Source organism: Lepidochelys olivacea, assembly GCF_965140295.1.
Source record: "Lepidochelys olivacea isolate rLepOli2 genome assembly, chromosome: 16".
Lineage (NCBI taxonomy): Eukaryota > Metazoa > Chordata > Testudines > Cheloniidae > Lepidochelys > Lepidochelys olivacea.
Genome location: NC_140426.1, coordinates 21,183,758 through 21,199,709, shown reverse-complemented (window position 1 = coordinate 21,199,709; position 15,952 = coordinate 21,183,758). Strand labels below are relative to the sequence as shown.

The window sequence follows — 15,952 nt, the reverse complement described above, 5'->3', positions numbered from 1 at the left end:
ATGCTGTCTTGTAAGTTCAGACAGCAACAGACATAGATAAACATGATATGTTGGGGAAAAGTCAATATAGTTTTTGCAAAGCTGAAACCAGGCCTCACCAATCTATTAGAATTCTCTGAGGGAGTCAACGAGCATGTGGACATGGGTGATCCAGCTGACATAGTATTTTTGGACTTTCAGAAAACCTTTGACAACTAAGCAGTCAAAAGGATAAGAGGGAAGGTCCTCTCATGGATCAGTAACTGGCTAAACATTAGGAAAAGGTAGGAACGAGTGGTAATTTTTTACAATGGAGGGAGGTAAATAGCAGGGTCCCCCAAGGATCTGCACTGGGATCTGTGATATTCAACATATTCATAAATGATCTGGAAAAATAGGTGAACAGGTGGCAAAATTACAGTCAATACAAAATTACATAAGTACAGCCCTTCTGGGTCAGACTAAGGGTCCATCTAGCCCAGTTTCTTGTCTTCTGACAGTGGCCAGTGCCAGGTGCCCCATAGGGAATGAACAGGTAATCATCAAGTAATCCATCCCCTGTCGCTCATTTCCAGCTTCTGGCAAACAGAGGCTAGGGACACCATTTTACTCAAGAGAAGTTAAGTCTAAACCTGACTGCAAAGAGTAAAGTGATATCCCTAACCTGGGTGACTGGGCAATAAAATGGCAGATGACAATTCAATGTTGATAAGTGCAAAGTAATGCAAATGGAAAAAATAACCCCAACTATACATACAAAGTTATGGGGTTTAAATGATCTGTTACCACTCAAGAAAGAGATCTCAGAGTCATTGTGGACAGTTCCCTAAAAATATCGCTCAATGTATAGCAGCAGTCAGTAAAGCTAACAACATTATAAACCATTAGGAAAAGGAGAGATAATATAGGAGAGAAAATATCAGAATGCCACTATATAAATGCATAGTATGCCCATACCTTTAATATTGCCTGCAGTTCTGGTCGCCTCATCTCAAAAACTCTATATTACAATTGGAAAAAAAGTGCAAAGGGCAACAAAAATTGTTAGGGCAATGCAATAGCTTCCATGTGAGGAGAGATCAAAACGACTGTGGTATGAGTAGGGGGCAGGGTAATGATAGAGGTCTATAAAATCATGAATGGTGTGGAGAAAGTGAACAAGTATTTATCCTTTCCCATAACACAAGAACCGGGGGGAGGGGGGCGAGGGGGGTCACCCAATGAAATTAATAGGCAGCAGCTTCAAAACTAACAAAGTATTTCTTCACACAACGCACAGTCGACCTGTGGAACTCGTTGTCAGGGGATTTTGTGAAGGCCAAAAATAAAAGTGGGTTCAAAAAAGAATTAGCTAAATTCATGGAAGATAGATTCATCAATGACACTTAGCCAAAATGGTCAAGACCGTAACCCCTGACTCCATGTGTCCCTAAACCTCCAACTGCCAGAAGCTGGGACTGAACAACGGGATGGATCACTTAATAATTGCCCAGTTCTGTTCACTCCCTCTGAAGCATCTGGCACTGGCCCCTGTCAGAAACAAGATACTGGGGTAGATGGACCATTGGTCTTACCCCGTCTGGCTGTTCGTATGATTTTCAAGCCACAGAAATGGGCCTGGATCACCCAGGGGCAGGTGTAGATCCTAAAACTATTTAACTCATTTTTTAAACTCACCAGATTTCAAGCTGATAGGGACACTTTAAAGAGTAGAGATTTTACCAGCCATATTTTAGGATCATATGATACAATTTACACTCAGCCTATGCCATAGCACCTGACTCAGACTTCGCACTGATTATCCTATAAGACACCTTTTCTCTGCCCCAACCAATGACATTCAGTCAGTTTATATTTTTGTAAGGGATTTCTCATCTTTCATTTAATACAACACACTTGCATGTGAAAAAAAAAGGAATATTTTATTTTTTCATATGGAGAAGAGAAGTGGGAGGAGAGGGGATGGGAACTTTAACACAGTTAAATTCAGATCACAGTAAGTTTTGTGTGTGGGGCAGAAATCACAAGACAGATGCTTTACACATTCTTCCTCGAAGAAGAGGCAAATACAAGCAAACCAAACTGGATATGTCTGTCTTATTTAGCCTTGCATTGTTTTAGGTGCTCTGGATGAAGTTCCTTTTGCAGGGGGGGAAGCGGCACCCACAGGTGACTGATATTGATTGACAAATCCACTCTTTTTTTTTTGGTTCGGCAAGTTAAGAATCACAGATGAGCACAGATGTGTAACAGCAGAGCGGGGGCTGCCATTACCATGGGATCTCCTCCTCAGGAGTAGGCCAGGGACCTCTCTCCTAGGACCCCAATCCAATTCTCATTGAAGTTCATGTTAATATTTCCACTGCCTTCAATGGGAGCTGGATCAGACCCTTACAGAGCTAAGGTGGGAGCATTCCCATCCCCCACTCCCTCCCACCCAAGCCCTATGCATGTTGCCGGCAAGTCAAAGAAGCCTGGTAGGTAACCTGCTGAGTACTGAACACCATCGTGGTACGGATGAGCTAGCAGATTTTGCACTAGGGCTAGTAAGAGCACGAGGCTGATCTAACTGCTTTCGGCTTTGTTTTGCAGTCCATACAAAACCTCCATCTGCTTCCTTTTGTTCTTTGCCCGGGTAATGGTCATCTTAAAGAGCTTGCAATAGAGCTCCACCGCCAGGGGGCTGTCATCGTTCCCAGGAATGGGGTACGTGATGATGGAGGGGTTGCAGTTAGTGTCCACCACTCCCACAGTGGGGATGTTCATCTTGGCGGCATCCCGAACAGCCACGTGCGGCTCAAAGACGTTGTTCAGGGTGCTGATGAAGATGAGGAGGTCGGGCAGGCGAACCCCAGTCCCGTACTGGATGTGGGCATTGGTCAGCAGGCCACCCTGCCAGTAGCGGGTGTGGGCGTACTCCCCGCAGTCCCTGGCCGTGACTTCCACCAGGTGGCCGAACTGACGGTTGCGGCAGACGAAGAGGATGATCCCTTGGCGGTAGGCGACGTGGGCTGTGAAGTTGAGAGCCAGCTGGAGGTGTTTCATCGTCTGATCCAAGTCTATAATGTCCTGATCAAGGCGACAGCCAAAAATATATGGCTCCATAAACCTGGGGAAGGAGAATGAGACATAAAGATCTCGGAAAAATTTTATTTTTTGACTGACATTTCCAAACGCTGTCTGTCCCATAGAAACTCTCCTACATCAGGGCATCAGCCAGCTTCTAAACAATAGGAGTCAAGGAGAAAATTTCTCAGGGGGCAGGTTATTCCAAAATTGCCTTCTTCTGAAGGTTCTGCTGCTAGCCACTGTCAGAGACAGGCCACTGGGCTAGACGGACCTTGGGTCTGATGCTGTCGGGCAATTCCTGTGTTCCATTTAAGGGAAAGGGCAGTTAAGGCCCTGATCAACCAATCAGATCCCTGCACCATGCCCTGATAGACAGGGGATTGACCAGGTGGATCTGGTTTTATTTTGGTTCTAAACCAACTGACCGGCCACTCAACTCATTACACTGGAATCCCAGAATATATGCAATATGAAGAAATCTTTGGATGCCTAAAACTTTTTGCTTCCAGTGCTGCATGCCTGTGTGACAGCAAATAAAATAACCTTCCCTGTGCTAGGACAGTCAAACACAGACTTATTGTCAAAGTCATTAGGAAGGAGCCACCTTACAAGCACTTTATAGGGAAAGTAATCCTTCCCTTCTTTTTATTAAAGGCCGAATTCCCAAATTGAGGGAAATACACCCATTGACTCAGTGGGTATTGGCTCAACCCCAAGGGTCCACGTCAAAGTTGTGTAACTTACCTATGACGACAACCTTTTTTATGTCCCAAGTGCACTCTGGCATCAAAGAGATCTTTCAGGGAGAAGAGCTCTTTCACGTTGAAGAAGTCCGGGTGTCTGAGGGGCTCGGTTATAAGCTTGTCATTAATAACTGAAAGAAGGACAAAAAGAAGTGTGAGCTCTGCCCCCAGTTTGTGCAGCACAAAGGTTTGGTTGTGGTGTGAAAAGAAGAGCATTGTTTAGTCCTGGATTGCCAATAACACCACAATTGGGCATGTATATGGCGATTAATGTGTACTTTCAGCCTAGTATCTTAGTGCTTTACACTTTAAGACTGATATTATTTCTCTCTCATTACATACAGGGAACCAGAGGTACAGAGAGGTTAAGTGACTTGCACAAGGTCTGGGAGTCTGGAAATCTGTGGCAGAGCCAGGAATAAAACCCAGGAGCCATGACTCTCAATCCCAAACCTTAGCCACACAGTGTTCCTTCCTCTCCTAGGTGCGTGTTCAGATGGGTTAGAGGGGAATCTAATGTACTGAAAATCACATGCATATACTATCTGAAAACTAAAGTAGCCAACAGGGCTTAGAAGAGGTGCTCATTAACTTAGCAATACATTATCTTCTGGCTTAAAGCAAACCTGGTGGCTATCAGAGAGGGATGGTTGGCTTAACTCAACTTGCTTTGGACAGTATAAGCCAAATAGACTGGATGCTTTCACTCTCCTAAAGTAGGTGGGGTAAGGACTCTTACCATTGGGATCCACCTGCTGATTCGCTTCCGGGGCAAGAAGAGTTCCATAAAGTCGACTGCTAAGCTGTGAGGTTCTGGGAGCAGCTTTCCCCAGTGACGGAAAGCAGCTGAACCTTGGTACGACTGACAACAGAGAGAAGAGAGAAATTAAACGAAAGCCTTAAACAGATGGGCAGTAAAATAAAGACACCAATAAGAATACTTTGCAACACCCATCTGCAGAAGAACCCCAAGCACTCCACAAACACTAAGGCTTCCCAAGTCCTTGAAACGTAGGTTAATATTAGACCCACTTCCCAGAGGCAGAAACCGTGGCAGAGCGTGGAGAAGTGGCTTGCTCTGGGCCTCTCAGTGTTAAGAGCCTAGTTTCCTAAGAAAGATCTAAGAACTTTCTCTCCTCCAGCTGGGCTTTGGGAAGTAGGAAGTGTGCACACCAGATGGCAGGGAGCATGGGGCAGGCTCTGCATCAGGGATACTGGGACCTCATAACAAGTCAAGCAGCACCCCTTCCTCTAGCAAAGCAAGGAGCAGACACCCTGCCAGGGGAGGGGGTAGACAGCAGGGGGCTCAGGCTTAGAAGCTCTGCTAGGGAGAAGAAGGGGGATGCTGCTACAAAACCAGAAGCTGGGGAAGTTGGTTGCTTGATTTTGGTAACACCCGGAGGGGCTGTTTCTCGGGGGGCTAGACTCCAGCAGCATAACCCCGCAAGAGGCAAGTCTCCAGATCGTCGGGGGGGGGGGGTTCTTAAAGCCCCCGCTCCTGGAATCAGGAGAAGCTCAGCTCACACTGAAAGACAAGTGTCTAGCTTCTGTCACCCACGTGCGCCCGCAAGGCTCAGACACCAGAGAGCAAAGGATCAGGCTCCATTTTTTAAAATGAGCTTTAAACAAACAAACAAACAAACAAACAAAAAGACCTCCGGATTTTTTAAGCCACTGGGGATTTTTACATGCTTGATCTTGGCAGGACTGCCCCAGCCGGAGACACACCAGGCCCAAGGCCGAGAGAGGCACCTTGCCCAGCTCGCCTGGGCTCGGACCCGCCCGCCTGTCCCGCCTACCCTCCAGCCCCCCGAGTCTTTGCACGCAGAGCAAGCCCGGGCTCCCTGCCTCACCCGCCTGCAGCAGCCTGGCAGCGGCCATCTCCGGAGCGGGGCGGCAGCAGCAGCTCCGTGCACGGAAGGGCAGCTTAGGCTGCTGCACCGGCCCTTTCCGCTTCCTCCAGCCACAGCCGGGCCCCCTTCCCCGGGGCGGGCGCGGCGCAGCTCCGCCTGCAGCTGCACAGGGCCCCCGGTCCTCCCCTGCCTGGCGGGGGCAGCCGCCAGCCGGGAGCCCGAGCTGCCCGCCCTGCCGCGGGCTCGTCTGCCGTGCTGGGGCCGCTCTGATCACACCCCCCGCCCGCAAGGAGTCTGCAAATGCCCGGAGCAAAGGCAGACCCTGCAAAAACCTGCCCTCACAGAGCAGGGGCTGGCTGGGATTCCCAGCCGGGACCTAGTGGGTTTCTACAGGGACCCGAACAGGTGTGAAGCTCTAGAAACAATCACAGGTGCTGGAACTAGGGGTGCTGCAGCACCCCCTGGCTTGAAGTACTTTCCATTATGTACAGGGTTTACAGTTTGGTGCAATGGCTCTCAGCACCCCCCCGTAAAAATGGCTCCAGCACTGCTGGAAACAACAGGGTTTATGGGTGAGCAAATGACTATTCCTCAGATCAACCCCCCCCCCCCTTTTTTTTTTTTTTTTTTAGAAATTATCAGTATTTATTATTTGGACTGCGATAGCCCTTAAAAGCCCCAGTCACAGATAAGGACCCCATTGTGCAAGGCACTGTGCAAACACAGAAAAGATAGAACGTCAATTCTTCGCAGCAGGAACGAAGCAGAGGAGAAAAAACAACAGGTGCAGACAGACCGGGGAGTGCAAGGGAAACAATGAGAAAATATAAGTCAGCAAATGCACCTTCATTGCTTCACTTCAGCTGGGGTCTCTCTCTCCTACATGAACAAATAAAAAAGGAGTCATGCAAAATACTTTCGGGAAAACTACTGAACTAGGAGGACTGAAAGTAACAGAATTAAGGGCTTGATCCTGCAACCACTGCAGGGCTTAGGAGGAGCTAATACTTTCACAGCCCCCAGCGGTGTGCATGGAAAGTGTTTGTAAGCTGGACTCTTGTCTAGGAAACAGTACTGTGTCTTTAAGGGCCTCTCTCTTTGTTGCCAAGTTACAGCCTGTCTCCTAGCAACATACAGTTTGTTACTTAAGCACCCTGTTTCTTGTGTGCCTGGTCAATTTCCTGCCTCTTTGTCCTGCCTGGACCAGAGTCCTAAAAAGGTCTTAGCTCAAAATGTCCCAGGGGCATCTGCCGGAAACATTCACCACCTGCAACAAAGAGGCAGAGGAGGGTCAGTCCCAGAGAACCAGTGACTACTACAGAGTTAATGACAATTTGCCAGCCCGGTTCAACCACCCAGGATGGTTTCGGGGCTACAGGTGAGGAAGCTGATATAACTTGTGTGATGAGCAAAAGCAGCATGCTGAGAGAGAGGGAGGGGTTCACGGTGCACCCAAAGGTTGCCACACTTTGCAACAATGACCTGAGATCCTGTAAAGTCATCATGACCTCTGCATGATTGTGAAAATGATACCCATTTTAAGGCCTGAAGGACCTCTGGGATGTGTCCCATTACCTACAGCCAGATTAGCCATCATGGCTAGAGGTCCCAAGCATGCTTTGCTCCCTCTTCATTCAAGCCCCAGCTCTCCAAAGCCAAGCATGCACAGAATTGTCCTTGTTCTTAAATTCCTCCAGGAACCTTGTCTTGCTGTTTCCTTAGCAGACATTTCCTCTCTGCCCCATCAGTCTCACTGCTGGTGAGCTGCTTAGCAGCCCGTGTCACTTAGAAATGCCTTCTCATCTCTTCCCATCTTATCCATTCCCTACCTCATCCCAAAAGCATCTTTTCCCTTGTCTGCACTTCTTAATGTCCATCTGTTGCTGTAATTTATCTCCATAAATTACTATTTAACTCCGTACAGTGCTGTGGGATACAGTTTGTATGAAAGAAACCATACCAAGTAAAATTACATTCTATTGTGTAGAACAAATGAGGCCCATCCCAGGTACAGGACCACCAATCAGATCTATGGAAGCAAAGCACCTACTGTACATGAAATGCCGGTAAGTATATGCAGCACAAGGCTAATTACAGTGTGTATCAATCTTACCTCTTAAGTGAACTCTAGGTACCTGTTGAGGAATAAGTTATTTGCTTTATCTGTAGGAGTACTTTAAAAAAAACTCAGCTACGCTTTTTGCTTTGTTCCTTCCTTTAAAAAACGATCAATGCACTTTCTTGCGATGATACATTACCTTCCTTACAGGAGTATCTAGCCCTTGCAGTATTTTAAAATGCATATATTATCCTGTGGGCACTGTTGATTCACCCTCCTCTGCCCAGATATCACCTGCTCTTGGCATGAGCAAACTGGGTAGGGAAACGGTAGGTGCGTGGCACAGCCAACCAGAATACAGGCACAGAATAATACTGAAAAATAGTCAAGGGAAATTGGCCATGAAGAATTCTGATATTCAAAATTTATTTTACCCTTATGTCTTTTGTTAAATTTAAGGGTTTTTGATGGTGGCCAGCAGTGGTTCAAATTTAGGTCTCCTGTATAAGTCCCAAGAGGCTAATTTTTCTATTGCTATTCAAATTTGCATTTCATCTTGCCACTCCAGCCACTTACAAAGGAAGGAAAATTACAGTAATATAATTCATGAAAAACTGAGGGGGACCATAGTTCTATTTTAATATTCTAGGTCTCAGGGGATCTTTGAAATCAGAAGGTGGGATTTTCAGAAGCCTCTAAATTATTTTCCGTGAGACACGTGCTCTCATGTCACTTAGGGGCTTTTGAAAAATCCCATCCAGAAGCTTCGGTATCTCCAGGCCATGAATTTTACAGCATAGGAAGGTTAGAAAGAAAAGGCTCAGTAGTTTAAAAGGGGGCAGATGCAATGATCTAGAATCTCTTTGGAAACACACTGGAGCAGATCAATGATTTTTTTAATTGGACACAATATAGTCCCCTCCTAAATAAACCCGGAGAGTTAATCTCTGGCCACTTGTGGCTAAAGTCCGATGGCAAAAGAAAAGGGTGTTTATTCACAAACACCCCCACAACTACTATAGTATACTACTACTACGTAAAAAAACAACAACAAAAACCAGAAAAGCCAAGTTGGAACACAGGGATTGCTAAAGTGAAAAAATAAACCATAACCAAAACCACACTCAGGGAAATGTGTGATGATCAGTGCCTGAAGCTTCAGACGGTGGCCCGAGCTCTTCTCCCCACTCACACATAGTATACCTTTCTATGATAGAGGAATTAATACGCTATGTAAGAATTTCAGTTTCTGAATTTAGCTGAAGTTGGTGCAACATCTCTGGTCTGCTCCATTGGTGTGCTGCAAAAACCAGCACCCTTGCAGCAAAATTTAGGACAAGTTTCCAAGAGTACAAAGACCCTTGATTAAAAATACGCAAACGGATGGATGTGTAGGGTTTTTTTCCTGACCATAGCTGGTGTTTGATTCATGCTCTGAAGCATGAAGTTTCAGCGCCCTTGTAATTATACCCTAGCTCTTGTAAAACACAGAGATGCTATTCATATGGGTATCTAAAATATTTCCTCTTGCTTTTCTCCCCCACAGACCTCCTTTAACATTACCTCACACGCATTTTCGAAACATCTCGGAAAGTGTGGCATGTATAGGAATAACGGGCTCAACACCTACATAGACAAAAGTGACGTGACTGGCATAGATAACTTTATCACCTTCTACGACAGACTCAACTTTCATCCCAGTTACAATGGCAGTGGGCCATCCCACTGTGAATAATGTTTCAGCTGTGGTGTCTGCAGTATGACACTGTTCTTCAGTTTACTGTCTACTGCCTGGTTAAAAAAAAAAACAAGCAAACAATAGCATTGACATTTCCTTAGGATTTCTGCTTCTTTCCTAAATCAGCTCCTAAGACTCACTTTGAAAGCATGACTGGAAACAATATGCTCCTGCACTGAGTGATGTTAAATACACTTCCGTCTGCCACATTAGCTTGCAGGATGATTCATCACAAGAAACACAGGCTTCTGTTACAATAATGCTACATGCCATTAAAGCATCATTAAGCTGCAATGGGAATCTTTTATTTTAAAGTCTGACTTCAGGTTACCCTGCTGAAGGACAGCCTAGATCCAATGTTAGCATGTTAGCATAACGTAGTAGAAAAGGTCATGAAAACAGAATAAAATGGGTAAATGAGCAAGGATGAAAACTCTGTCATTGAGAGAGTAGTAAGAGCAAAATGTTGCTTTAGAGCAGGTGTGTTAATAAAGAAAATAATCCGGAAAAGTGTTTGTTGTTTTCTTAAAATGCCTGTGAACATAAGTGAATTTAATGCTGGTTAAACATAAATGGATGGCCCCACTATACACTACAGCACAGGCAGCCAGCACACACACACTTTCCCATGCCATGCTGCCCTGCCAGTGTGCTTCAGGATTGCCCAGCAAACCCACTGTCGGGTATGTCAGAGAAGTTCTATGGTCCATTCCTATCTTGGCTCTCTGCTAAGATTGCCAAGTAAGGCTACACTTATTCATAGATTCCAGGGTTAGAAGGGACCGTTGTGATCATTAGTCTGACTTCCCGTATAACACAGGCCAGAGAACTTCCTCAAAACAATTCCTAGAGCAGATCTTTTAGCAAAACATCCAATCTTGATTTGAATTCACCAAGGCCCTTGGTAAATTGCTCCAAGGGTTAATTACCTTCACTGTTAGAAATTTACACCTTATTTCCAGTCTGAATTCATCTAGTTTCAACTTCCAGTGAACCATCTTTCTCTGCTATATTGAAGAGCCCATTATCAAACATTTGTTCCCCAGGAAGGTACTTATAGACTGATCACATCACCCCATAATCCTCTCTCTGCTAAGCTAAATAAATTGAGCCTCTTCAGTCTATCACTATACGTGCTTTCTAACCGTTTAATCATTCTCATGGCTCTTCTCTCTCCAATTTATCAACGTCCTTCTTGAATTGTGGACACCAGAACTGGACACAGTACTTCAGCAGTGGTTGCAACAATACCTAATACAGAGGTAAAATTGCCTCTTTACTCCCACGCAAGGTTCCCCTGTTTAAGCCTCCAAGAATCACATTAACCCTTTTGGCCACAGTGTTGCACTGAAAGTTCACATTCAGCTGATTATCCATCACCACGACCATTTTCAGTCTCTGCTTTTGAGGACAGAGTGTCCCATCGTCCAAATATGGCCTGTGTTCTCAGATGTCTACATTTCCATTTAGCTGCATTCAGATGCCTTCTGTCTGTGCCCAGTTTACCAAGTGATCCAGATTGTTCTGTATCAGTGACCTGTCCTCTTCATTATTTACCACTCACCCAATTTTTGTATCATCTGCAAACTTTGAGAGTGATGGTTTTATGTTTTTTTTCCAGGTCATCTGCAAAAATATTAAGCCCAATGGGGCAAGAACCAATCCCTGCCAGGGCCTACTAGAAATGCACACTGTTCAGTGATGATTTCCGCATTTACAGTTACATTTTGAGACTTATCTGTTAGCCAGATTTTAATCCATTTAATGTGTTCCATGTTAATTTTATATCATTCTTGTTTTTTTAATCAAAATACCATCCGTTATCAAGTCAAACACCTTACAGAAATCTAGGTTTATTACATCAATACTGTTACCTTTATCAACAAAACTTGTAGTCTCATCAAAACAAATATCAAATTAGTTTGTCAGGATCTATTTTCCACAAATCCAGGTTGATTTGCGTTGATATTACCCTACTTTAATTTTTTATTACTCCCTTCTTTAAGTCATTATTAATCGAGTCCTGTATCAGCCCCTCTATTATGTTTCCTGGGATCAATGTCAGGCCTATAATTAACTAGGTGATACCACTTATTTTTTAAATATTGGCACAACATTGGCTTTCTTCCACTCTTCTGGAACTTCCCCTGTGTTCCAAGACTTACTGACAATCAACATTAATGGTCCACAGTTCTCCTTGGCCAGCTCTTTCAAAACTCTTGGATGCAAGTCATCTGAACCTACTGATTTATAAATGTCTAACTTTAGTAGCTGCTGTTTAACATACTTAGTTACTGCTGGAGTAGAAACATTTCATCATCTGTTTTTTCCTAATATGGAACAGACATGTTTATTGAACACAATCCGTAACTGTTACAATGGTGACTTCTGTGACATGGACACTTGTCTACTGCAAGAAACAGAGTAGTTTAAGTGGTACCAATAACTTGAGCTGATACTGCTTAGAAGTACATAAATTGGCCATAAAATAATTCCTACAGTGCAGTAAGAGGTACCAGATTAACAAAAATGCTTCAACATTAACCTTAAAAGTCAAATCTTGTCCTGTTAAACTATGTTTTTCCCACTGCAGGAAAAAAAAATTACCTTGCTTGATAACAGGACATTTCCTATGAGGATTTGACAAAGCAACTACAAAATTAAGAGGTTTAAGGTGGAATTGTGTTCATAAACCTGAGAAAAGGTATCATCGGGGAAATTTGTTTGAGAGAGACTCAAGGAGCTAAACCCTTAAATTTAGGTTTGGAGATACAAAAATTTTTTAAAAATTTCATTGTAAACAGTTTCAATAGCTTCTGTCTAGGAAACATAAACATGTTTCACGATGGAACTGGAAAAAAATCACTATAGAATTTCAAGAATAAACTTTTATTAGAAAAAAAGACATCCATTAACACACATTTAATATGGTTAAATGATATTTGGGTGTTCAGGTAGAAATGGTTACTGAACCCCTTCCAGTCAACATATAGTTACTTATAATTAAGTGGCAGTTCAGTTAACGTAGCTTACAACAAAGATAAACATATGCTTAATAGCCTTTTCTTCAATCACAAGTGATCCTTTCAACTCTTGGCTCATGTACTGCATGGTACTAAAGGATGAATGAATTTTTGAATCTTTGTTTCTATATTGTTTAGAATCTGACCAGGATATCTCAAGATCCATGTTTTCCCAAAGATAATAACCCTTTAAATAGTATTGTTAACTGATTTGTTATTCCTTCCTGTCTCAAGACTATAATTTCTTAATGGATTATTCAAACAAGGGGAATGAATCCTAGAGAAATATTTTCTAAAGTTTTATTGCAACAAATGCAGTTATACAACCAATGAAACTGCATCATTAATATATAAATCACACTCCATTGCAGTGCTAACTTCGCAATGTATTTCTACCTATAGTTCTCAAGAAATTTGTTTGTAGATGAGACACTATCCTAGTTTAACAGTGCAACACACTGGTAATATAGAACTAAAAGCTAGGAAAAATTTCCAGCAGTTGGCTAAAAAGAATATTTGATATAATGGATGAGATGTGCCCAGGTAATACTGCAACCTCTATTTTTCATAACATTTTCTTAAGAAAACGTCACTTTGACTTGGATCATTTTATACTGTCTTATAAAACCAAATTAATCAAGCATGACAGGGCTAAGTTCTCAAAAATACAAGCAAGGCAAGATTACTTTGTTACTAGTTCACAAGATCAATAATGAAACACCTGAAATATGAAACTGAATAGTAAGTCTAATAAAGGCATGAACATAGAATAAACAAATACAAATATATGGTGCCTGATCTAAAACCTATTGTAGTTCTCATTGACCTCAAAGAGTTTTGGAGGAGGCCCATGGTGTAGTTCCACTATTACACCACACAAGATTTGGTGATCTCAAATACAGAAATACCTGGCAAAATTCTGCCTTCATTTATAATCTGTCAATGGAGTTGAACAAATATTATAAAGCAAGGGCTGAAATTCGCCCAAAGGACTTATATTTTCAATATCTATCACCTGGCTTCCAAAGAAAAACCGAAGTAATTTAGAAAAAAAAATCAACCCTCTGCTTTCTCATTTACCACTTCTCTTCTAGGACTTCAGGGCATGTCTTCATTTCCTCCATTGTTTCCAATTTTTTGCCTGAAATACAAAGTCAACACAGTGCAGAATAAATAAGAATCAGTTCTGGCAATTTTACAGAATTTTACTGTTTCATCCACTTTTTCTACCGATGAGATTAGTTTACAGAGAGGACTGCCTCTTTTTAAAAAACCACTCACATTTACCTGCCCATATCTCTCTACCACATACTTTCTCCACAATTTTTAAAATCTCACCTAAAAAAAAAATCTTTTCTCTTTTGCCTAAGCCTCTTCCCTGGTTTTGGTATTTGAGCTGAATGTTTCACTTTGTGAGATAAACCATATGTAATAATCTTCCACAACAGGCTGCCTTGCATAATTTAACTTTGTAGCACATTTGGGGATACAGTTTGTATTAAAGATGCTATGCAAAATAAAATCATATAGTAACGAATTGTAGTTGTATACCATTATAAAGAGTGGGAACCCCCCCCCCCCTTTTAGATGAAATAATACAAGTTGCACAACTAAACTCATCCCTCCTTTTCGGAAACAAAGTGCTTATCCCTTCATTTTTAGAATCAAACATCACCATGACCAGGGTATTTGGATAATATTCATGCTACCTGGTAAAATGTCTAACTATCGTGGGAAAAGCCTTGACTAGCTGTTTTAAACAGCAAATGAGCTACAAAATTGTCTGCAGAAAGCCTACTAGCTGGTTTTAAAATTACAGGTGGTGTCATAGTGAAGTCCAATACATACGTTATTTTGTTATTTCCATTGCTTTTCAACCCTGAGAAACAAGTCAGTCTTCTTTTCTTTGTTTTTTTGCCTTCAGAAACATGCAGCACACTTTCAGAAAGCACCAAAAAATAAAACAAAACAAATAACCCCTTTCATTCCTAGATTAAACATACCAACATGATTTAGGGGGGAAAGTCTTTTCATTGGGCTATGAAGAAAATTGCCCATACGAAAACAGAGTGTTAGGGCATCTGATTTTTTCCCTAGGTATTTACACAGGTTTTAGTCTAAAAATTTTACACTGTATTTATCACAGGGATGCTGTTGATATGCTTGGTACTAAACTACAATGTTGACATCAGATGTTGTAAATTTACATTTTCTCTAAGCGTGACTAATCCAGAATTTACTAGTATAACATTTTTTCAGTCTCTGTAAACACTTGTTCCAAACATTTTAAGACAACCCTTCATTTCCTCTCCACCCCCACAAGACAAATATTACAAATCTCTCTGCCTAGTTATTTTTCATGAGCCCATCAGTGTTGTATCAGAGTTTGAAATATAGCTAACACTTAACCTTTACCAGTTTTAGATGAATGGAGTACTGGTGAAAAATGCTGTATTGACAGCCTTGGGGACTGTAATCCTCTGTTTAGTAGCAGATCAGGTAAAGAATAGACAATGCAGGAATACACATGTACTTTCTTCCTGACCTGGAGGAACCTGTATGGTCCCATCTAATTCTTGACCTCTCTACTGAGACTGCCAAGAAAGCCGCTAATTAATGCCATTTGAAGTGGTGGCTTTATTAATGGGGACATCTGTACACTGGGAATGGGACTGAGACTTGTCAAATTCATTGCACATAGGTCACCAGGACGTTGTTAGATACAAGCAACTTAAAATCACAGCTGACCTAGAGGTGAAAGCCTCCATTATCTTATTACAAATCCTCCAGATTATCCAGTCCACATACAATGTATATCATGGCCAACACAGGACCTGTGCATTTAGGATAGGTGTATGAACAATGATCATCTCTCCTTGCATCCGCATGCTGCCTAAATGCTTCAGTGTAGTGTGCTCTTAAAGTTGTGCATTAAGTAAGGTAAAGAGGAGGCTTTTCTACAACCATGGCCCTGGTCCATTCTAACGAGAAAAAGGCCCCTACAGATGATTCCTAATAGGATCAATTTATATGGAGAACTATGTATAAGATAAAGTATATCTAGTAAACTCCAGAGAATATCTGTGGCAACGAATAGGCCCTCAATGTGTTTAAACATTTTAAACGTTGGGACACCGAGGATCAAAAAATGAAACACTCAAAGAAAAAGGTGAAATTTCACAGCTAAGAATATACCTGGAATTCTCTCCTTCCATTCGGGATTTTTAAAGTAAGATTTTTACATAGCTGTGTTGGAGATAAAGTTATATAAGGTTGTATTGTCAATCCAGGATCAATAGAGGTTCTTAAAGAACTGGAAAACAACAACAACAACAAAATGCATCAGTAGACAAAGTGAAACAGACCTGCATTATAATCACTTCTGCTTTAGGCATGAAAAATATATATATTTTAAATTGCTTAAAACCTAAATTAGCAGAATTTATGCACAGAGTTAAAAATCACAAATAATTACATTTTAAAATAAG

General features: G+C 42.2%; 2 protein-coding genes across 2 annotated transcripts; one reads left to right on the top strand and one right to left on the bottom strand.

Moving 5' to 3' along the window:
* Window positions 1-1,882: 1,882 nt before the first annotated feature.
* Window positions 1,883-5,887, bottom strand: MRPS2 (mitochondrial ribosomal protein S2). The gene is made up of 4 exons (XM_084649698.1): window positions 5,645-5,887; window positions 4,531-4,653; window positions 3,793-3,922; window positions 1,883-3,088 (listed from the first exon to the last, which is right to left on the bottom strand). Exons 1-4 carry the CDS (start codon window positions 5,670-5,672, stop codon window positions 2,545-2,547), a joined length of 825 nt encoding a protein of 274 aa, XP_084505824.1. The 5' UTR covers window positions 5,673-5,887; the 3' UTR covers window positions 1,883-2,544.
* A 466-nt stretch (window positions 5,888-6,353) lies between these two features.
* PIERCE1 (piercer of microtubule wall 1) lies at window positions 6,354-9,951 on the top strand. The gene is made up of 3 exons (XM_084649775.1): window positions 6,354-7,022; window positions 7,632-7,710; window positions 9,250-9,951. The coding sequence occupies exons 1-3, from the start codon at window positions 6,877-6,879 to the stop codon at window positions 9,436-9,438; spliced, it is 414 nt and encodes a 137-aa protein (XP_084505901.1). The 5' UTR covers window positions 6,354-6,876; the 3' UTR covers window positions 9,439-9,951.
* The last annotated feature ends 6,001 nt before the right edge of the window (window positions 9,952-15,952 follow it).

Excerpts from the sequence above, each read along its gene's own strand:
- PIERCE1 (XM_084649775.1), top strand. The coding sequence starts at position 6,877 with ATGTCCCAGGGGCATCTGCCGGAAACATTCACCACCTGCAACAAAGAG. Across the intron at positions 7,023-7,631 it reads GGATGGTTTCGGGGCTACAG|AACAAATGAGGCCCATCCCA; the intron begins GTGAGGAAGCTG and ends TCTATTGTGTAG. Across the intron at positions 7,711-9,249 it reads CTACTGTACATGAAATGCCG|ACCTCCTTTAACATTACCTC; the intron begins GTAAGTATATGC and ends TCTCCCCCACAG.
- MRPS2 (XM_084649698.1), bottom strand. The coding sequence starts at position 5,672 with ATGGCCGCTGCCAGGCTGCTGCAGGCGG. Across the intron at positions 3,923-4,530 it reads TCAGCAGGTGGATCCCAATG|TTATTAATGACAAGCTTATA; the intron begins GTAAGAGTCCTT and ends TCCTTCTTTCAG. Across the intron at positions 3,089-3,792 it reads AAAAAAGGTTGTCGTCATAG|GTTTATGGAGCCATATATTT; the intron begins GTAAGTTACACA and ends CTCCTTCCCCAG.